General features: G+C 43.3%; 2 protein-coding genes across 3 annotated transcripts in view; one reads left to right on the top strand and one right to left on the bottom strand.

Moving 5' to 3' along the window:
• The window catches only part of LOC142769370 (uncharacterized), a 50,417-nt gene extending 37,653 nt beyond the window's left edge, over nt 1–12,764 (top strand). Inside the window, exon 6 of the mRNA XM_075872551.1 lies at nt 41–12,764. Coding sequence (XP_075728666.1) covers nt 41–142 — 102 coding nt within the window. The 3' untranslated portion in view covers nt 143–12,764. The remainder of the gene's footprint in view (nt 1–40) is intronic.
• Nucleotides 3,816–22,477, bottom strand: LOC142769371 (uncharacterized). Of its 2 annotated transcripts, XM_075872553.1 has the most exons (5): nt 21,960–22,477; nt 20,973–21,015; nt 20,839–20,893; nt 20,499–20,694; nt 18,934–19,212 (listed from the first exon to the last, which is right to left on the bottom strand). In XM_075872553.1, the coding sequence occupies exons 1-5, from the start codon at nt 22,148–22,150 to the stop codon at nt 19,152–19,154; spliced, it is 546 nt and encodes a 181-aa protein (XP_075728668.1). In that variant the 5' UTR covers nt 22,151–22,477; the 3' UTR covers nt 18,934–19,151. The 2 variants fall into 2 exon arrangements, with proteins under 2 accessions (XP_075728667.1, XP_075728668.1); XM_075872552.1 differs by having other exon boundaries at nt 3,816–19,212; nt 20,839–21,015; nt 21,960–22,465.
• Between the last annotated feature and the right edge of the window lie 50 nt (nt 22,478–22,527).

Raw genomic sequence — 22,527 nt, 5'->3', positions numbered from 1 at the left:
TAAAATCAAGAGTGGTTCACAGGCAGCACTTCGCACGCAGGAACTGAACGAGGTCACGGCCGAGAACCGAGAGCTGCGCGAGATGAACAGCGCACTCTTGGACGGAGTGCCGCTGGCCATGCAGCCACCAGCCAAGGAGTGAGGCCAGACAGTTCTCCTCGGAATCCCATCATCTCGGTGGCAAAGTGCCCAGCATCGTAATGCGCGCGTAGCAGTCGCTTTGAGGCAGCTTTTTGTGGCTTGTCTGTGCGGTGGACAATCTGAAGCCAGTGATTGGCTGTGCACATAAGGGCGCCTGTGCCGAATGAGCGCCCCAATGATGGCTTCCCGCAAGCGCGTGTATTTGGCGTGACAAGTGCCCCAGGTTTGCTCGGGACGCCTGTCCATCTTTGATTGTATACGTGATTGGACGCCGAGGCTATACCATCCCAGTTATGCTTCGAGGTCGATTGCTTTTGCCTTTTTTGTCGGCTGTCCGAGCAGCATTCCGGAAGCCCCGAGAGTTTGGGACGTTACAAAAGCTTTCTGGAAATATTACCTCAGTCGGTTACAACCTGAGAAAAAGTGTTGGCTATGCCTAGAGCCATCGAGGTTTCGCCCTGGGATAATTTCCGTAAGTTCTCCAGCACCTCCTCATATTCATAACATGAAGCATTTCTTGAAAATTTCATATACCGTGAAATCTCGATACAAGGAATCTCAAGGGACCACTGAAAATCATTTGTTATTTTGAAAAGTCAATGTAGTAAAAGTATTAAAGAATTCGTGCAGTAGTCGTAAATGCAGACACATGAGTCACCTACCTGTGCTGTGTATACATTCGCAACTGCATTATGCTCGAATAAGCGCAAAAAGACAAAGGCGAAGTATTACGAAACCAGTTCACGTGTGTTTGAAAAAGAGCGAAATATATCCTGATGGGGGCAGCTCGACTGCTGAAAGATGAACTCTTAAGCGTGCGCATCCTTCTTACGCACTGTGAAGCATCAATGTCAAATACCGATTCATCACGTTGGCTTGCACGTACTTTTTCAATGTTATCTTCGCTCCCGTTGCAGTTTCCTTATCACAACAAATGGTGTGATCCTCATCGGTAGTTCACACCGTGGGTAGTGTTCGAGCATTAGTGAAGCATGCATTGGTAGTAATCGACAACTTCATCCCATAAGTCACTTGCTTCACAATTTCCGCTGTCGTAGCAGTCCTCTCGTGCTGCTTTGGGAGCTGATCTGGAACGCTCAATCGCCAACCAAAAGGCTAAAAAACAGCCTGGGTCACAAGCGCGCACGTAAAGCTGCCAGACGATAACAAAGGCAATGGTGCGCAACGCAAGTACCAAGCAATCATGATGGCGATAGGGATCAGGCTACCGCACATTTGAATAGGACGGGCAGATAGAGAAATACGCGGGCGCTGTCATAATAGTGATAGTGGCAAGAACGGAGCTGGGAATCATTTTCACAGCCTTCAGTAGCTTTTTAAAATCACTATCCGCTATTTTGAAGTGTTGTGAAGATATAAGTGGGGCAAATATTCGATACGTGATTCTGAAACATTCTGTATTCTGAAATTCGTAGCACTAAACTGTTTTTATGTTAAACCAATGGACATTTAGAGGAGGATTTTCGGAAAAGTCGGTTAATCTGAAAAAAATCATTATATTGAGTTACGCTGTAACGAGATTTGACTGTAGTTGACTCCCTTTCGTACAAACTCACATTTGTGTTGTCTCACTTATTTAACTTCCTGTCAATTTTTTCAGGTGTTTTGATAGATCTGCTCTGCCAAATGTAATGCTTTAGGTAGCAACAGCAAACCTTTATTTAATAATGTGCATAACATTTATATTATTCATGAAGAATTACTTGGGCTCGAGTGGCAACCTGCCTGCACGACCTGGTTTCACAGGTGCTTCGCAAGTGCGTGGAGACGCTGGTGGCATGGCTCACATTTTTTTCTTAGATTGTAACCAGGATGTCTGTAGGAGCTGCAATTGTGACTGTTCAAGGAGACCTATAGGTTTGCCTAAGCTTCTTTCTTTTGGTTTCAAGAAACCTTGTGACTTCAAAAGTGCACAATTGTTTAAAACTTGCACCAATTCGTTTTTTTTTTTTTTTTCAAATGTAATGGGATTGTGTTGAATTTTTACCACAGGAGGTTCTTTATCGTTTGCGGGGGTGTTCTTTTTTTCATATTTGTACTCCACTGAAATGGGTCTACCATGGTGGGAGTTCCAACTCTTGCCTCTGTTTCCAACAGTGCTGCTGCTAAGCTTACGGCTCTGAAAAGCTTCAGCGCAATATCTCGTAATAAGCACAATGATTTACAGTAGTTGTGCACATGCTTCATGTTTGTTCATTTTGAAATATATTTCTTTGTTGGTATTCGTAGAAGCTTACTAAACGACACCATGAGGTCATCAAGTGTGAAGATTTCGTCAATTTATGAACCATTCATCTTCGTGACAGCTGAACGATTGCAGCTTTAAAGCTCTATTAGTTACTTAGTCATGATAGCTACGTTGAGACCTGTACTTGGACAGACTCATCGAGGACCGCATGCTCTCCTGTAGGTCAGTGAGGCAGCTTTTGCCTGTGCACACGACTAAACGTGTTTGCTGGGATTATCCAGACCTAGCCACTATGGGTCAGTTAAAATGGAATGTTCGAGACTTTGTTAGATCGCTTTTCTTTTATTTCCATGATAGACGAGCAAGCAAGAGCAAGGGTGAAGTGTAAGTAGTTCGCACGTCTCTCTTGCATTGTCACTTTCCTCTCATCCAATCGCATTACGCCATTCACCCAGTTGCGTACATAGTGCCCTACATGGGTGGTCAGTGTCCAGAGATTTCTCTCAAATCTGAGCTTCTTGATTGGTCAGTAGACCCAGGTTACATAGCTGTAGATTTCGCAAAGACACCTTGCCTTGATGCATACACTCAAAGCTCATTATAACAGTCATATCTGCCACAAAAATACTTCATTATATCCAGAAATTTGTTGACTATGCATAATACTGTATCTATTGCAAAGATATTCTTCACTTACTTTGCTATGAATAATGCGTTTTATCCGAAAACATTATATCAAGATTTGAGTGTATTTTTTCGTGGAGCTGTCAATCAGTAAAAAAACAGGACACACTGCTAGGACGTGCATCCTGTGTAGTTGTTGTTTTTCTCTTCTTTCTCTTCATTTTTTGCACGGGCATTTGAAGTTGGGAGATAATGGACTCGCTGAGCATGTCACAATTCCTGAGCCTTGTTGATTGTCTTCTGGGCTAAGGATGCAACTGAACCTAATGTTATTGAATTAAAGCTTCATTGCAACCTCGATATGATAGACATTAATCGTTGGCAAGAGGTGTTTAACGGTGTTTTGCAATTACGCCATTGGCCAAGTTTAAAGGAAGTTATGCCGAAGCTCAAGACTGAGTTTAGCAAACTGAGAATAAATTCCTGTGCGCTCAGACCTTATTGTAACAAAGTTGTATCTGACATGAAAATAAGTTTGTTATATTCAAAAAGTTGTTTTAAAGGTATATTGCTAACTATGTGTATGGCAAAACTATTATTCATTTACTTCGTTATAACCAATATTTTGTTATATTCAGTTTCTTTATATCGAGGTTTGACTGTATAACATTAGTTGTAACCACCATGCTCGTGTACTTTGTTAGCATCACTTGAAGGTAGGCCTGGCAAATCTCAATGATGGCGTGTTTGTTGTGTTTAGTGAAATGAAAGAAAATTGTGCTCAAGGCACTATGCCATAAGTGTGACCAAAGATACCAAAGATAACATCATGCACTGTATCTTCTGAACTTGAGGAACAATCAGCACACAGTTTGTTTATTGAAAATTGTTTACAGGTCTAAGAAGTGGGCATGGGGGCTTCAGCTAACAGTATTACGCCATGTGAACAGCCTATAAATGAAGCAATCTTGAGAAAACATGAATAATTAAGCAGTGATGAAACGTGCGTTTGGAAGTTGAGACATGCAACATAATCGTGGTACAGTCGACTCAATAATTCAAACTCGAAGGGACCTCTGAGTTTTGTTTGAATTATCAAAAAGTTCAAATTATCAGAAGTTCTCAGATGTATGACTGTGGGCGAAGTGACATCACACATTACAATTAGGCATTGACTTTATCACATTTATAATTTTTTAAAGCGTTTTTAAACCCTAACTGAATGCAATGAACAGAAAGCAGATGTGTAAGGTCCACAAGCTTGTCAACCATTTAATACTGATCAGACCTCTCAAAGAAATCGTGAATTGCCGACTGCTTCTTTGCGGTAGGTATGCGCCCTCAGCACAAAACTCTCTCTGTTGAGAAGCATCACAGTTTACCATGCGTGTGCTTCGTTTCAAACATCTGTTCGCTAATAGAACCTTTTTTTTTTTAAGGCCTGAGATGCTTATTTTTCATTATTATAGTGTTATGATTATACAAGCACACAAATTTTTAAATAGTAGTGGCAAAGCAGCAAATAGTAGTGGCGAAGCAGCAGATGTTTTCTGCTTTGGAACCACAAAAAGTATGAATTAACCCAATGGGGTTTGAATAAAGAGACTTTTAAATACATTGAAATAATAAAGGGCCAACCAAAAAATTTAATTTTGTTTGAAATAACCAAAAGTATGAATTATCAGAGTTTGAATTGTTGCGAGTCTACTGTATTACAAAATTAATTATAAAAAGCAGAGGTCACTATTAAGGCAGCATAATTGTGAATTGTAAATATGACGATACCTGTTCACAATCAAAAATGAAATTTCTTCTTAGTGCTACTGACAAAATTGGACAAATCGATACTTTGAGCTAACCAATAAAACAACTTAAGGCGGCACACACATTATCAATGTGGTTGCATCAAACGGTGTCCCGGTAAAAAAAGGTGAATTTTTAGTTTTGGTTTTAGTTGCCAAAAAGAGTCAACTAGCAGGTACATTAATGTCTTCTCAAGGTGGAGGAATGGAGACACCTTTCAAGGGATTTCGCAACTAATAGCATAGAAGCAAGAGTCAAATAATGAGCGACGTGCAGCTAGATGCAACCAACAGGCTGATATGCTGCGCATTCATTGAAAATACGGACCCCTTTTTTCTCACCTAAAACACTGAATGGCCCACACATGAGAGCCTGATCAAAAGCGTTCGCTAAAGCTTGTTCATGCGAGTGTAAGAGTGCCAAGACAAAACACATCATGCTAAGCTAGGGAAACTATGCTTGCTGTGTAGCTGTGACAGTTGTACTGTTCGCCTATTTTCGCTGTTTCTGTCAAAATTAGTTAGATTTCGTGATCCACTAAAGTGGCAATGGCTGTTGTTTTGGAAATCTTGAAGGGGTGCTGACACAAAAATGTTCAGTTGTCGTGTTTTTTAGCGTCAAACGAAAAACCAAGCGCTTAAAAGCCTCAAAAATTGCTGCTAACTGCAAGTTCACACTTAAAAAGTAATTATTGTGTGTTTCTGAAATCTGTTTTTCGCTCCTTATGTACCCCGACCTTGCAACATGGTATGAGCTTTTTGTCGTGTGCTCGTGTGAGGTGTCGGGATGTGCCCATGGCCACTCCGTACAATGACTCCGTTGGTGGCTCACAAGTGGCCATTTTGTTTATTTTAGTGTTGTACAAACCACCATTTTGGAAGTTTTGGCACCTGACGTCATCACAGCTAGCCAGACTGCCACGTGAAGGCACCGGAATTTATACTCTACCCTGATGTCAAGCTGTTTTCGTCCTCAACTTTTCTTGGCATTGAAGAGAAAGCCACCGGGGCAGAGCTTCTGCACGTGTAGCCCTACACGACCAAGTCCTATTTGGCGCACGTCTTGTAACGCTGTGGAAAGTGGCGGAGGCATTTCATGTAGATTCAGACACTGCGTAGCATTTGAGGCACTCGTATAAAGAGCTGGATTTTCTCAAGCATTTGTAAACGATGTAAATTTAAATAAATAGAACTGTCTTGCCTGTGTGTACTGCATCCTGTTTCAAATATCTCTGTAGATGATTACTTGCGCTCTAATCTTCATTGGCTGCCTCTAATTGGAAAGCGAATTCTTCGCTGCACGGTAACTATAGCAAGGCGGCATGTCTTGCGCGTGCAAGAGCCTTGAAAAGGAGCGACTCTACTCGTTGTGACAGTTTCAAGACTGGTTTATTGAAAATGACTACAAAGTGGGAAAGGAAAAAGAGAGGTAAAATGGGAAGAAGGAAAGATCGGAGCCGGTCCCACGAAGGCTACCGTGGGAATGGTGCGGGCGAAACCCCCTTCGCTCCCGTCGGCTTTGTCTTGGCGGCGCTCCTCTCGACCCGTGAAATTGGGCAGGGAAGATGAACATCTTCGATGGCCTCTGCACGGCGGCAAGGCAGGACGAACCCTTTGGCATTCTTAACAAGCTCCACGTAGAAAATAAAAGAGGAACTTTTATATTTCACGTTGAAAATGCGGGGCCTATTGTGGAACTAGATTCACTGGCGGTGTACTATGCATGCTATTTGGCTCTGCAGCTTTCGCTTCAATGCCAAGAAAAGTTGTTGTCGAGTATAGTATATGTCAGTAGGCATGCCAGGTAAAAATTGACTTTGATATTAAAATGAAAATATTCTTCCTGCATTTCGTATGCCTCACACTTCTTTGGAGCTATCTCTGTATGGAGGAGACTAGTATGGCAGCGTAAACATACCTCTGAAAAATGGTGTCAGTATCCCTTTAATGGGGCAATAGGCTCTTCGCTGAAAGGATTAGAACTTCATCATTTTATGCGACTGCCTGTCTGAAGTAATTTACTAATTTAACTTAATAATGTCTATCATTACTGCTCTAATCAATGTTTTTAGTCATTTGAAGATAACTGCAACACATAAAAAAAGGTAATTCTGAACATAGCGAGCAGAACATTGGAATTTTTTTTTCTTTTAACAATTTTCAAAGAAATTTTTCTAAATGCTTCTCTTGTTTACTGCCAGCTTGGAGTACTATAGGTTGCAATTAACCTCGATGTGTGTGCCTGTCATCTGTTGAACATGTAAGTAGTTCTTAGAGGCTCGACTTTCGGTTTTTGTAGCTGCAGGCTAATTTACAAATACTATCTGACATAATGATTCGAGAGCTTAATGATCAGTACCTATTATGAGAAAGTTAATTTCACGCTTTCATAAACACTCTTGCAGTAATATCGGTTGCTTGCTCTACAACTGTTTGTGTAGACTAGATTACTCATTTAATGAGCACTTAGTCGTTATAGTGACTAACTTACATGCAGTTTTGACTGTTCAATTTTGTGGGCTATAAGTGTAGGCTCTTTTAGTCGAACATGCTAGAGCACAGGCTCGTGTGAAGCTGTGGCCAGTTTACTGTCTAGGTGCAACTTCAAATAGCCCTCATTTTTGTTGGATCTCTCAAGCTCCCCAGCCTGTGTTGAGCTGCTGAACAAGTTCGTAGAAGCTCATGTTACTTAAGGGCAACTGTGCGATTGCAGGCGCGGAACTACCAGCATTTGAACGTTGACTGAACGTAAACACTTGCCTGCAGTTGTAACATTGTCTTTCAGTTCATTACACTGCCGCATTTGCAACTGTGTGTCCATTCTCTGTAACTGGAGAGCCACATAGTTTCGTTTGGACACAAAGATGAAGTTTGTGACGCAGCATACCTGATTTACTGGAATCTAATGCATTATTCAATTTCATGTGTACCCGAATTCTGTGGGTTTTCAATGAACATTTCCCCAACTGTATTATCACCAGAATAACAAAAAAGAATAATAATAACAAATGACGTGATGCATTACTTATAGTCGGAAGAAAGACAAACATAATTTCCCTACACAGCACGCCAAATTTATTTTCGGGTTTTTTTTTTCTGTTTATGTGTGTGTCAACCAGTTTTGCTGGCTTTAGGATCACTTATGGACCCACTGTGATCCCGTGCCAAAAGAAAGCAACTACCTTGATCAGACAGGTCTACACGGAGTTGCCTAAAGGGACACTAAAGGCAAATATGAATTTATATCAAAGTGAAAGATCAATGTTTGAGAATGTCTATATTCTAAATATTATCAACAGCATTGCTCTATAAATTGAAAATTAAAGGTACCTAAATGTATGACCATATGCACCCCAAGTGAGAATATTTGAAATGATCTCAATGACATCAGAAGGCCCTAGTACAGTTGATCACTGGTAATCAAGCCAGTTACAATAAAAAAAGAAATTTCCATGCATTACAGCATGTAATGAAATTCTGCTTGTCAGTTTTTGTTTGAGTGGTTCAAAAAGTATGTTTTTGCCTGGTTAGGTGGTGCCATCTAGTGGGGCCTGGTTGAACCTGGCTAACAAAGAAATTTTATTGCAGAAGCATCGTGCACTCCACTTCTCGTGAGAATGCCTTGCAGTGGTGTAATTACGGAGGAGTTAACTTTTTAGTAATTCTTGAAATTTGAAACATTAAGCAAATACAAAGGTGTCAGAGACTGTGGTTGCACAAAGCATCACAAATGTTTGCACTGTCATCCGGTAATTCTGCATTCCTACAACCTTTGCGTACGCCAGTATACCATTCAGGCCAGCAGCAGCTCATGATTTTGCTGGAGTTGTGATTCAATCTTATCTAAACTATGTACAGTTCAGCTTCAAGTGCAGTTATCATCACCATTTAGTGGTTTGCACAAACAAAAATAAATGTTTACGTATGGGGTTGTAAAGATTTGCTAAACACATGTTGCCATAAGACTGCAAACACAAACCTTTATTCTGGTAATACTGTAACATTCAAAAGCATATGTACAAGCTTAAAGTCACTAATGTCGCATACATGTGATGTTGCCAGTTATTCAAATGGTGTATGTCTAGGATGACTGCCAGTTGGGCGTTCATGATGAAACAAGCGCTAAAAGCACACTCGGAGAGGACTTGTATGTGTCCTCTCTGAATGTGTGAATTTTTAGCGCTTGTTTCATGATGGTGTATGTTGCTTGAGCTGCTGCAGACGAGCTGGCGTGACTTTCCACTGGGTGCTGCAAAACGAACCCCTACGTTCGAAGAGGCTGAGTGCCATCACATGCACTGCGGCAAACTTCAGTCGTCAGTGTTGTTGCTGTGGCTACCGCTCTTTCACTCTGCTGCTAGTATGGTGTCACCAGTTGTGCAGTAAAAGGCGAGCAACGTTTGGCCAGGTAACTTCTAAGTCAGGAAGGCCATTTTCAGGTGGCTGATTTGAGGGGTGTTAACGCTGTGCGGAACGCTAAAATGTGATTTTATTTCAAATTAAGTGTTTCCACGACCCGAAAGTAGCATAGTGAGGCTGCACGTCGACTTAATGTTTGCCTTTAATATTCCTTACAAGCATCCCTGCAACGCTTTTTGAGCACGGTCAGAAAGGTTACTGATCACTAGTTGAGGTTCCTGAGAGCACGTGAGCCAGACATTGCAGCGCTGCATGAGGCCTTTGATATTTAATGTCAACTAGAAGTCGCTCGCTCTTCTCTCAACCTATGATGCCATATACCCAAAGCCCAGTGCTATTGGCTGGTTCGTGCATAGTTACCACAGCCACCACGGTACAGCAGGACATACCTGCGCTACACGCTTTAAAGTAAGGTGTGCGTTCAAAGAACAAAAGAGAAATGAAAGTGTTCCAGGTCATGGCACACGCTCATCAATGCACCCAACTTTTTCCCTTTTGTCGTTCCTCCCCAGGGCAGCTTGCAGCGTGCTCACCGGTACAGTGAGAAAAGAAAACTGCTGAAGTGTGCGACAAATCTACGTGACTGCTCGTACTTGCGAGATTACAAAAACTTTTTGCAACTGTTGATTTCTGGATCAATGAACTACAACAAAGCTGCCACAAAAATAAGGTGGTGCTGTGTAAGATTTTCGCTGGTAATCTGTGTTTCGTGCGTTAATTCATGGGTGTTTGCGGACAAGCTGGCAGAATTTCGGCGCGTTTTTCCAAGAACTTAATTTATAATGAATACATTTAGAAACACGCAAGCGCCCAGAGTGTCGTACGCTGGCGAACTCGCGAGCTGTAACGTAACAAGATCCTTTCTTTGCGAATCAATATTCTGGCCAATATTTTTTTTTTCACAGCCAACTGCACATGCAATCGAGCTATTAAAGCTTTCTACTGTTCAACATTGAAAATCGAATGATTTTCAGTTGCTGAAACTGGTTGAAGACGATGTCTCCACTCCATGAAGTACATGATGTGACAAACACCATGGCAAAATGGCAGTCGCTGGCAGTGGGCAGGGTTTATAGCAGGCGACCTATAGGGCTTGTTTTGCAATGAAATAGTCTTATACAGTTCATTTTTCATGCTATATGCACTGGCACAATAGACCTTCTAATTCTATATTCTCCCCAAAATTGCAATTTGGTGGGGAATTGTTTTATGGCTCTTTCAACTTTTACAGGGTTTATGCCATACCTGTATGGCATCACCTGAAGGTTGCTCGATGATCACTTGGATAAGTGTTGCAGGACACTTTACGATGGCCTCCAAACTGGTTTTCGAGGTCAGCTTATTCTCCCGTTTTCAGTATGGAAAAACTTTTGGGCACTGACAGGCAGCTGAAGATGTCGTTTTGTTTGCACTACTCACGGTCTCGGGCTTTATACACACGAAGACGACATGATGGAGATGTCATCGGTGTGCAGAATAACTATTGTTCACGTGAACTTTCGTAATGAAGATCACGCGTCACCATGTGAATCTCATGAGGGGGGGGGGGGCTCTAACATCCACAGGTTGCGATCACACACAAAAGAAGTTGACAGAAACTTGCAGCTAAGCCACCAGCTTGCTACGTGTTTTCAGTCACCTCTTTGTGATGGTAATGACACTGCATTTGACCTCTTTAATGCAAGATTCTTACCATGCTGGTTTCGGTTTCGTATTTAAGTCAACTGTGGGCGGTGTTATTATATTTCCTTTTATGTGCAAATAGGTGTGTGTAAGATTTAAGTATTAAATGGTGTGATTATATTTCACAAACAGTAATTAATCCTTATGCTTAGGCAGTTAGGATCTTAAGAGCCTACATGTCTTCTGGATTTGGGTTGGTGCTACCTCTTTTCCTTGAGCTTTTACACACAAGCTTTGCACCTTTCTTTGATTACACTACTTTCAGTTGATAGTGAGATTCTTTGTTGTTTCATCGTTCTACGCTGTTTCATGCCTGGTTTTCGGTAACAAAACCTGTAAACAAATGCTAGTACATACTATAGCCTGTTTGCGCACTCATTGAGCAATGAATCATGCAACTATCTTGACTCGTGTAAAAAGGGCAAGCTTTGTAAAGAGCAATGTTGCTTCCTCGTTTTGTCTTTAGTTGGACTGTTTTTGCCGACACCGTATATCTGCCAACTTAAGAAAATGTCAGCTCCTATTATTTACAAAATTTGAGCTTTTGTGGTGGCGATCTATGTAAGCTTTAAATGTAAGTAGTGTAAAAAATTCAAAGTGCATTCTTTTCTACTGTACTGAACCATATTTCACCTCTCATTGGGACTCTTTAAATAGGAGCCATATGCTAAATTGTGTGCCCTGATCTCTCATTGACGGGCTTTGCATGATTGTGAGTTGTTTGGTAGCATCACCAGCCATGTGGTCTCACACAGAACATGCAAGCAGTGGCAGCATTATATTCTTATAAAGCATTTTGATGTCAATATGTATTTTTCGGGCTGCTATTGTGAAATTCTCCCAGTATTTTCGAAAAATGCACGACTATTCTGCATATTTTAAACCTGCTTGCAGGTTATATTTTCATACGGTTAATGTATAATACTAGGTGTTTGGGATGCTATCCTGAAGTTTTGCATGGCATCTGTGAAAGACTCATGCATTGTCAGGAGTTTAGTAAAAGGAGGCCACGCTGGAACAACCAGAGGCATTCACTCAAAAAATTTGATAACTGGGCTATTAAGTTGAAATGCATGATTTAGCTGATACTAAGCACACACAGACAGAAAAAAAGGAAGGGCAGCAGGACAATTGCCTGACCTGTTGTCTTTCCTTTTTTGTCTTCATCTGTGTGCACTTAGTATCAGTTAAGTCGTATTCTCTTTTTCTGCTTATAGATTACAAAAAAAGACTCCTTGCAAACTTTCGGTTTAATACTCATGGAATGTGTTGTATGCACTAGAAATGAAATGGAAGCTGGCCAATATAAGGAGACCGATACAGCTGTACCCACCACTGCATGATTATGATGCTTTAAATAAAGGGTTAACGTTTTGAGGGCTTCTTAGGTATATTTTTAGTACTACATTTCACCTTTAGGCCCTTGAAACTTTTTTGTTTTGCATGTGCATGCCTAGCTTGCCTGTCATGTCCACCTGTTAAAATTTCTGAGACTACACGTGGTGGTGTGTCGCTGCTCTTCTGTGCACATTCACCGAGGAGTGAACTAGTTTGTTGTATTATCATCCGAGTTTGCTTTCTATTAGCTGAAAGACGGATGCTAGACACTTCTTGCGTGCTCTCTAGTAGAAGCGCTATCTCAAAGTACGCAGTCCACTACTTTTTCTTCTCTGCTATGCCTCATATATGGAGGTGAGTGTGTGTTTTGGTTGTGCTGTAAAACACTGTACAGTGACTGCTCACACCTCGCTGAGTGTGTAAATGCAGTGAGTCAATATTTTTGGCAGCTTAAGTAATGGAAGTCATTGCTGCCAAAGTGCGCACATGTGCCTATGTGCTGTGCTCTGCTTGAATTCTTGAAGAATAAAGCTATAGCATGCTAGTAATGAGGTGTAGTATGTTTGTGTTTTTTTCTTTTTTCTCTCTAGTGTCATAAAAATTACCGGTGTGTTTTTTGAGGCACTCTGCAAAAAAAGTCAACTGAGACTGATAAATGTTTTTATGAATTCGATTGTTACCAGCTGTAGCAACCAAGCCAGTCATGGCATTATTCAGAGGTACAACAGTGACTATTTCGGAAAATCCCAGCATCAGACCTTTTCCCCGGCCTCCCAATGGTGGTGTGCATTCCTGTGCTATCTTTTAATTTAACTAGCCTTTTCATACTTCTTTTTTTGTTAACCTGTTTTTTATTCTTTATTTCCTTTCACTCTATTGATACAGCAAAACATGTTCAGAGGGCCAGATAGATGTACACACAATACTGGAGGATCAAAGAAAAGAAAGATGTACACATATGGAAAACGTGCAGCACCTACAACAGTCCACTGTACCAATGCGCCGCCAGCGCCGCAAGTGGTGACTTGTGGCTACTTCTGTTTCAACTTGCAGGCTACGAATGGTGTCGCCGTCAGCTACGCGCACGTTTTATGCAAGTGTGTGCGCGCGACGGGGATAGATCTAATAAAACGGGTAGGCTTTCATGAGGTTAACAGTGCATTATTCTTTTCGGCCGCCTCAAGCTATCAGCAAGCATAAAATTTATGTATTCAATCAAGTTTTCTATGTGACAGTACGTGCGACAGTATGTTTTGAGAGAGAGATTCGTGCTGCCGGCCAGCGCTAAGCTCGAGGCTTAGGCTTTCAACATCGATGTTTATACGCATTTTTTCTTGTCACTTTGCTTGCTAATTTCCGTGTAAACTGTGCCATTTGTGTCTGATGTGTTATATAATTGCTTCCGATAATGGCTTGCATTGCTGACCCGCACATGTTTAGTAATGCGTGGCAGTGCCGCAGAGTTTTCTGTGCAGCAGCTTCGTTTGTAAACATTGTTTGGGCTGTAGGAGTCCTTGAGTAACTTTTGTCACGTGCCTGCTTTCAATGAGATATCTCAGGTTTTATGTGCACAATGCACCGGTGTATTACGGCCTCGCTTGTGCGCACCAGTGGGGTAGACAGGGCGTGGCATTCCAGGCTGTTATTGGATGCGTTGCAGCTCTTTGACTAGCCTGCATACCACTATCCATTCGTGCATCCGTACGAACGTGCCACAACGCGCTCCCCTCGCCGCAGGTATTGGAGTGGTGCCAAGTAGGTCACGCCGCAGCTACGCATTCACAATACGCTTCCCTTGCAGTGCACGCTGATGTCATTCCCTCCTTCACCTACTGCGCGCTCGCCGCGGCGCCCGCAGCTGCCACCTCGTCCGTTTGCCCGCAACGCCTGCAAATATACCGCCGCTCGCACCGCGACCGTCGCTCGCTACGCCGCCAACTCGTAGATTCAAGCGTAATAAACCTGACCAGGGTGCCTACCAACCTGCAAAACCTGAAGAAGTCATGGAATTTGAACCCTACTGGAAAAGTCAGAGAATTTTTGAAAAACCTGGCCAGATTATGGAAACTGTAGGCAGTCTGTGCGTACGCGTGCCTAACAAAATAAGCATTCCCTATCAGAAAATGATGGATACTGGAAACCACGGTGGGCGTAGTGGAAATAATAGTGGGTATAGTGAAAATTATGGTGAATATGGCGGGACATACTGGGTAGCATGATGTACAGAAGATGGGTAAAGTGGAATCAAAGGTGGGAAGTAGCGGCTAGATAGTGGGCAATCATGGGAGGCTCTGCCCACCATTGCTATAATGGTGGGAAGCACTAAGCGGATGATGGGTGGGCTTATAATAATGGGCAATATATAGTGTACCATGCTGGAATCTGTTCATGTTGCTACCACCATGATTTCCACCAAAGGCTAGGCCTACCGACCGAGCGCGTACAATTGTGTTATCCGGGCTTCTGGGTTTAAGAATATATTCCGTATTTTCGCGCGTATAACCCGCACCAAAAAACCCAAAAGTTTCAGTGGCAAAGTAGAGGTGCAAATAATACGCGGGTTCTATAGTGCAGCTTCACAGCAATGCTTGTAGCGCTGTGAAGCCCCTTAACAGTGTGGCGAAGGCTGCGGAGGCAGTTTCCGCAAATTCGTGTTGCTCCGCAAGTAGCCCGGCAGCTTGCGGCCGATTTTGGTTTCGCTTGCTTGCATCGTTGAAGCGTTTAGAAAAACATTTGAGGAGAAACAATTCGATTGTTCAGTGTAAAATCTCACTGTCACACCACAAGTATATTTTTTGGACGTTCGCGGCCGCTCAGTGACCCTCCACATGTCCCTACGTCACGAACGCAATGTTTACTTTTGGAAAGGGCTTGCCGAAAAGGTGGTGCTGTGTAAGAAAGTTCCATAATAAATAAAGTAAGTTCCATAATAAATGAAGCAGTATTTATTTCAGCAAGGCAAACGAGATATTATAGTGCCTATAGAGATATTATCAGTAAATTATTGTACTACTTTTTGACGTGGTAGCAGGCATGCATTTCGGTTCTGTTGTTTCCAGGGTGCTGTTACAGTGTACTAGAAGGGGTAGTGCTGTCAAGTTGTCGCCGAGTGTGAGCGCTCTTTACCTCGCTGATGCCGCTAGTTCTCCACATCTCGACCCGTTCGCCAAGCCTAAGTCGATCTGTTCTGTCACCATGAGCAACGTACAGCGGCAGGCCTTCATGGCACAGCAAAAGCTTAAGATCATTGCCGTCGCCGAGGAATTCGGAAATCGCGAGTGGGAAGACGGCGCGATGTGGAGGAGTCCTGCGTGCGACTGTGGAGAAAGAAGAAAGAGAGCTTACAAGCCGCGCGCCGCGACCGTAGGTCATTTCGTGGCCCCAAGAGGGGTGCGTACCCTGAGCTGGAGGCAGAGCTAGTAAAGTTCATCGGAGATGTGAGAAGCAGGGGCCACGTCGTATCGACCGAGATGGCCCAAGTGGAAGCGCGGCGGCTTTCGAGGGAGCTAGGCCTATCTCACGAGTTCCGTGCGAGCTGCGGATGGCTGCACCGCTTTATGAAGCGGCAAGGGCTCTCAATCAGACGGCGTACTACAATATATCAACGCTTGCTGGCTTCTTAAGAGGAGAAGCTGCTCAAGTACCAGAGATATGTACCTAATTGGCCTGCGAAAGCAGCACAATTACATTTTCTCGCAAATCGGCAATGCGGATGAAACTCCTGTTTATTTTGAAATGCGGTTGGACACAACGATTGAGAAGACGGGCAGCAGTTCGGTGAGCGTGCTGACCGGCGGGAACACGAAACTGCGCATCACAGTCTTGCTTTGTGCCCTCGCCGAAGGCACACAACTGCGACCGTACGTCATCTTGAAAAGGAAAACTCTACCAAATGTTCATTTGCCTGCCGGTGTGGTGGTGCGCGCACACGAGAATGCGTGGAGAACAGTGACTTGTTCGTAGACTGGATCAAGACGGTATGGGAGAAGAGGCCCGGTGGGATGCTCGCAAAGAGGTCCATGCTCGTTATTGACTCGTTATGTGGCCACACAACTGAGGAAGTGAAGGACCGCCTTTCACGCTACGGCACCGACTTAGTTGTTATACTTAGTGGAATGACGTCAATGTTGCAGCCTCTAGATGTGCCGCTTAACAGGCTTTTCAAAGCGCATGTCGAGCGCTATTACGCCGAGTGGATGGTCGAAGGCTGCTACGACTTGACGCCGACAGGACGAGTCCGAAGGCCTGATATTGCCCTATTCTGCAAGTGGATTGTCGAGGCATGGAAGGCCATTCCAGGTGAGATGGTGCAAAAATGTTTCAAGAAATGCTGCATCACAAACAACATGGATGGAACCGAAAATGATTTTGTGCATAATAGTGAGGACTGCGGCTCAAGTGATAGCTCTAGCAAGGCAGCGACAGTGAGGGAATTGTGACTGGCCTTGCAGACAGCGTATTCTGCTGGCTAAATAAAGCTTTTTCTGTCTACATATGTGCTATGTTGCTTGATCAGTAGTTTTTGTACAGCCTTTCCTGTATATCAAATGTGCGGGCAATACGCGAGGATTTTTTTTTTCTTTCTCGGTGAGCTGAAAGTGGGGGTGCGGATTATATGCAGGGGAGGTTTATACGTACAAATATGCGGTAATTTCGACGAGTAAGAATGACAATACAACACGGCCGTGGCATCAATTAACCTAAATGAATCATTTTGTATTTTGTACCGGTGTCCGCGTAAGAAGCGGCAAACATTGATGCGACGCGATTCAAGCCCTTCCAATGAGCATACGTCTCCCTTCACCGACAGCCGCCGGTCGCACTCGCATGCACTTTTCTGGCTCTTGTGCAAGAACACAGACTAGGCAATTCGTATGCTTACAGAACCAATATGATAGCAAAATGTTTTTGCCGCACTCAATTCGTTTTGGCCAAACTGTTATGTAGTTGTTGCTAACGATAGAGCTACAGTAGTTCGCTGGCACTACTGCACTCTACGTTGCGCGGAAAGCACCGCATTACTCAATCACTTTGTGGGTGTATCTATCAAATGAGCCTAGAGGCGTCATAAAGCTTGAGCAGATGTCACCCTTTGGAACGATCGAAAAATTGGCAGATCCCACGTACAGTGCGAATCGATGATATGCGAAGCACGAATAAGAAAGGTTGATATGTCACTTTAAAATCAGCACAACGTTACGAGGTGGAGGTGAGTGATGCCGTACATGACTTCCGTGTCATGATTATCATGTTTGGATGTGTCGTTTACCTTCGCCATCTATTCACGTCACATGATACCAAATTTAGTATATGTGGAGCTAGCGAAACGACTGCAAGCACGCTATGAGCGTGGCATGTTGTCATGTTCTTACATGACACGCGTCATGTAAGAACATGACATGATGACGCTATGAGCGTGGCATGTTGTCATGTTCTTACATGACACGCGTGTTAGGATTATCATGTTTGCACCAGTCATATATTTTGTCATCCATCGACGTCACGTAACACCAAATTTGGAATATCTGGAGCTAGCAAAACGGCCGCGAGCGCATCATGAAAGGCCCAATATACTCCAATTTAGCGTTGACGCGTGCGCACACTAGGCACAGCGCCACTATGTTAGCAAAACGCGAGCACTCTGCAGTCCGACGCCAGGAGCGACCAGCGTCTATCAGCATGGCCCAGCGGCAACTGGCGCAAAATGCGACATGCTGCATTTCGTGCCAATGTGTTGCCCAGACAGCACTGCATCTCCCTTTTTTCGGGACAGAGGGACGCCGGACGCACTGAAACGCACATGCGACAAAGCAACGCAGCACTGCGCGCACCTGCGAGTATACGGCAGGACCAGCGCCTGGCGTGGCAACGCCGGCCTGACGCAACGAAATGAACACCGGCGAGCACGCCGACCGCGTCGCATCAAAATGTATTGACGCCCTGACTGTGGCATGTACTCATGTTTTCGCATGACACGCATCTCACGATTATCATATTTTCACCAGTCACATACCTTCTTCATCCATTGATGTCACGTATTATCAAATTTGGCATATGTAAAGCTAGTAAAACGGCCGCGAGCGCATCATGATTGTGGCATGTAGTCGTTGTACATGACACGAATGTTTAGATTGTCATGTTTGGATGTGTCATTTACCTATGTCACCATTCGAATCGCGTAATACCGAGGTTGGTACATGTGAAGCTAGCGAAACGGCCGCGAGCTCATCATGAGCGTGGCATGTAGTCATGTTACCTGACACGCATGTCATGATTTTCATATTAGGGTCTGTCACTTGGGTTTGCCATGCTATCATGTCATACCATACTAGTTCTGAAACATGTCATGTGAACAAAATCACCGCAAGAGAAGCAGGACCATGAAATGTAAATCATGACATTCATGGCATACATGTCATAATTTTCATGTTAAGACTAGTCAAACATGCTCGTCATACAGTCATGTTATGCCACACCAAGTTTGGTATAGATACCACTATCCAAACGGCCAGGAGAGCTAAAAGTCGTAGGCGGCTAGATAGATAGACAGATAGATAGATACGCTCAAAGTTGCCGAAGTTCACTAAGAAATGCTTCGCATTTAAAACGGATATTAAACTTGACAGTACACCTGACGGTAAACTGCACCTGCTCCCCGGTCCACTTGGTATGAAATGCGAACTTAGCGAACTATTTCTATTTCTTAGCGAACTTTGGTGACTTTGAGCGTATCTATAATAAAACGGCATACATTTCTAATGTAACATTGCAGAGATCTCTCATGGCACTAGAACATGACTTAACACTTTCGTAGCCATTGAATGACGAAGTTCGCTGGCTTGGCCCGCTGTGGCGTGAGGTTATTGAAGGGCTGCACTGAACTCCTGCATCGCAAATAGTTGTGTGCCAGACCTGTGTGCTTTCATCATGCCCGTTCATGCAGCACAGAAAGCCAACCAGACGTCCACAGGTGTCAGCATCATCAGTCTGGCAGGCCTGCATACAAACAAGAAAAAAACATATCATGCAATGAGCGATATTTATCCATTTAGAAAAACTATAGAAAGCAGGATTGTTCGGTGTATACAGAAAATCCCAAACTCTAGTCCTTTTTCTTATTTACTTTCCCTGACCTAGTCAAACAGTGAAAATGTACTTCCCGCACTGGAAGCTTATTTACAATTAAATGGTAAACACACCACATATTGCATTTTGAGTATAAATGTTTCAGCTAGTGATGATTGTTAACTATGAAAGAACAACTTGCAGCCTCAAAATAACGTCTTGAAATCCAGCTGCTACTCGTGTAAGCATAAAATTTCAGAGAACTGATCATCGTGAATTTTAAAGGTAGCAATATTTTGAGTACATGCCTATCACCTTACTGGTGGCTTTCTCGAATGTCTGCAGTGTTTTAGTGCAACTTTTTTTCACTTTTAATGAATGAAAATGTGTGTGTGCCATAAAATGAATTATCAACTGCAAGATGGTCAACAGGAAGACTTGTAGGTTCAAGTGCAATTCCTTTTTTATCAGAAGCTTCAGCATCTTGCACGTGCTGTTACGTGATTGTGATTCTTGAAAGTATCATTTATGGCAGATGCAGTGTTATGCCTTCAGCTGAAGAGCATTTTTTTATTCTGTTATTCTCAGTGATGTGAGATGGAACAGCAGTTAAAGAAAAACTGCTATTGCACAATGCAAAAAATCATTATATTGTTAACATATTATTTAAGCCTCATAGCACTTTTAGACCTGATGCAAAGATGCAATCTACCATGGTATTGTGGATGAATTCAGTTTTTCTGAGATGTCGTAATGTGGGTGTTTATTTACGCCTTCATTAGTGCACATGTGACAGGCAGTACTGCTGCTACCACTGCACAAGAAAATCTTGTTTTTGGGTAGAAAGACCTGCTTTATTGGACACACCTAATTTTGCATGCAATCAAAGGTAAAATTTTAAGTAGTTCCTATCATACATACATTTCAAAAACAATGAATATCATTTTTGGCATTCATCAATACGTTTCAACAACAATGAATATTATTTTCAGCATTCATCCATACCTTCAACAACCATAAATGTCACTTTCAGCATCTGATACAACTACAGCCTTAAGCACAATGAAGGCTACTACCATAATGAAGTAATGTCATGTTGCCCCCTGCTGCAGTATATTTCAACATCACCATTAACAAGTATAGCGAGTGCAATTAGCAAACACAGTGCACAGCTGTCACTTAGTGTAAATATAAAGAGCAACTTCATATGGCTATACCTGGTCTGCAGTTTGCTCTTGCGCCAATGCAGCTGCAGCGCAGAGCAGGTCCAAGCCATTGACACAAGCACTGGACGTAGCGCTGGAGGTACAGCAGGTCGTATTGAGGGCTGTGTCCTCGCTGTCACCGAAATCAATGTTAGTCCTTGGGTTTTCAGGCTTTGCCGACCTTGCAGCAGATGCCCTTCTGTTCCATCTAAAAATGAATTGCAATAACAGTGAATTTAAACACACGTATGCTGTGCAAATATTACAAAGCCTTTGGCAGGCCTTCCTGTCTCTCATACCATGCATGTCATTAAATAAAATTGCACACCAACACCACTTTGTCAGAACTGACCGTTCATATCTTGACAAAGCTCTTCCTGCATCGACGGGACGAGACTTGCAGGCATCTGGAAAAATGGTAGGGTAGTAGCCTGGATGCGTGGCAATGTTGCTCTTTTCACCATTGACGAAATGCTTTGAGCATACCCTTGCTGCATCACTTGGGATCCAAGCAGAACCATCACCCTCACTGAAAACGGGCGTTAAGAAAGAAGGTACTTGTGAGAAAAAAAAGACAACATGCAGCCCAGAAACAGAAAATTTTTAACATTAAGCAAAAAAAAAAAAGAAAAAGGCTAGTCGGCGTACAATCAAGGTTGTGTGCGCTTTTACAGAGAGAAAGAGCAACAATCAGATAAACAAAAAAGTATTTGCATAGCTTTATTAGGAGGGTATTTGCTAGATAATTTGCAAACATACGGGCTTGCTTCAAAAACCATACCTATATTTTTCCCAGAATGCAGTTTCTTGTAATTACTACGGAGTGGTGAAATTCCTGCAACTTTGCCGGCAAACCGACTGTTGCAAGCAGCAGAACTGGCAGCAACTATAGAACGACTTCAATATTGGCTAGCCTTACGCTATGCGTAAAAAAAGCACATCTGCAGCACGCACACTTACGAAGTGAAGTAAATACGTTATACAACGATGCTCGCTCATGTTGCTCGTATCTGGAAGCATGACGGCTGCACTGCCTCAAAGTTCGTTTCGCCGCCGCAACTGCTCAGATTTTATGACTTGGGAAAAATTCAGAGCTGTCACTATTCAGATATGTCAAAGTGTCAACGATACTTTCGCAGAAAATTGCCCAGTTTTCCTATTTGACTCTATTGCCAATATCGATTCATTAAAATATTTACTAATTCGATTTAATTGAATGTTGTCGTCATTAACGTCTAATAATCATAGGATGTCTGTCAGTAGAGAAAACGTTATATCAAGGCAACAAGCGAATACCGCAATTCCCTTGTTTTTAGCAATCTCTATATACACTTCTGGAACCAGTCCGCACGCTTACGAGGACGCTTGTTCGTAGTGTCCAGTGCGCTCTCGTGTTCATAACAAACGGCAGCAGAGGTAACCGAAACATAATTTGGTACCAATTACACAGATGCAGATGCTACAGGTACTTACTTCACTCGCCGAACGGCAACAATCCATTTTCTCCGTCGTTCTTTCTCCCAAGGCTGGCCGGGAAAACGGTACAATCGAATTCCAGGCTGTCCTTCGCGGCTGTGGCAGTCTTTGACGCAGCAGTAGCGGCGCTTGTTGGCTTTCGTTCTACTCGAAGTACCGGCAGTACCGGTACCACCATCAGTTGCCATGGTACCAAGAAATTGGGGCACTAACCCGAGGCCGCGGGCACTGTTTTCGCTGACTGAAGGCGATGGACGCGGCGCTGTCGCCGCCGCTGCGCGCCAGGCCGACCCGCGGTTTTCACGGCGTGGCGAAAGGTGGCGCCAGCGCGTTCGTAAACTCCACCAGGCATTAACTCCACTGAACGGAGCAAAACAGCAGGTGCTTCTTCGTAGCGTGCAAGGGCAAGGTTCTGTTGACTCGCTTGCTGGATTCCGGGCCGACCGGTTGTGCGCTCGCGCGCTTGCGATCTCCGACGATAGTTATAGCACGAGAACAAAACGACGACACAGAGACAAGAAAGACACGAGCGCTCGCGTCTTTCGTGTCCTTCTTGTCTCTGTGT

The sequence above is a fragment of the Rhipicephalus microplus genome, chromosome 8, assembly GCF_043290135.1.
Source record: "Rhipicephalus microplus isolate Deutch F79 chromosome 8, USDA_Rmic, whole genome shotgun sequence".
NCBI classification, from domain to species: Eukaryota; Metazoa; Arthropoda; class Arachnida; order Ixodida; family Ixodidae; genus Rhipicephalus; species Rhipicephalus microplus.
The sequence above is the reverse complement of the archived record's forward strand: the minus strand, read 5'-3'. Positions and strand labels throughout refer to the sequence as shown.

Coding starts and splice junctions, on each gene's coding strand:
- LOC142769371 (XM_075872552.1), bottom strand. CDS start 22,150: ATGGCAACTGATGGTGGTACCGGTACTGCCGGTACTTCGAGTAGAACG. Junction 20,695..20,838: donor GCTTTGTCAAGATATGAACG/GTCAGTTCTGAC, acceptor ATTCATTTTTAG/ATGGAACAGAAGGGCATCTG. Junction 19,213..20,498: donor AAGAGCAAACTGCAGACCAG/GTATAGCCATAT, acceptor GTTTGTATGCAG/GCCTGCCAGACTGATGATGC.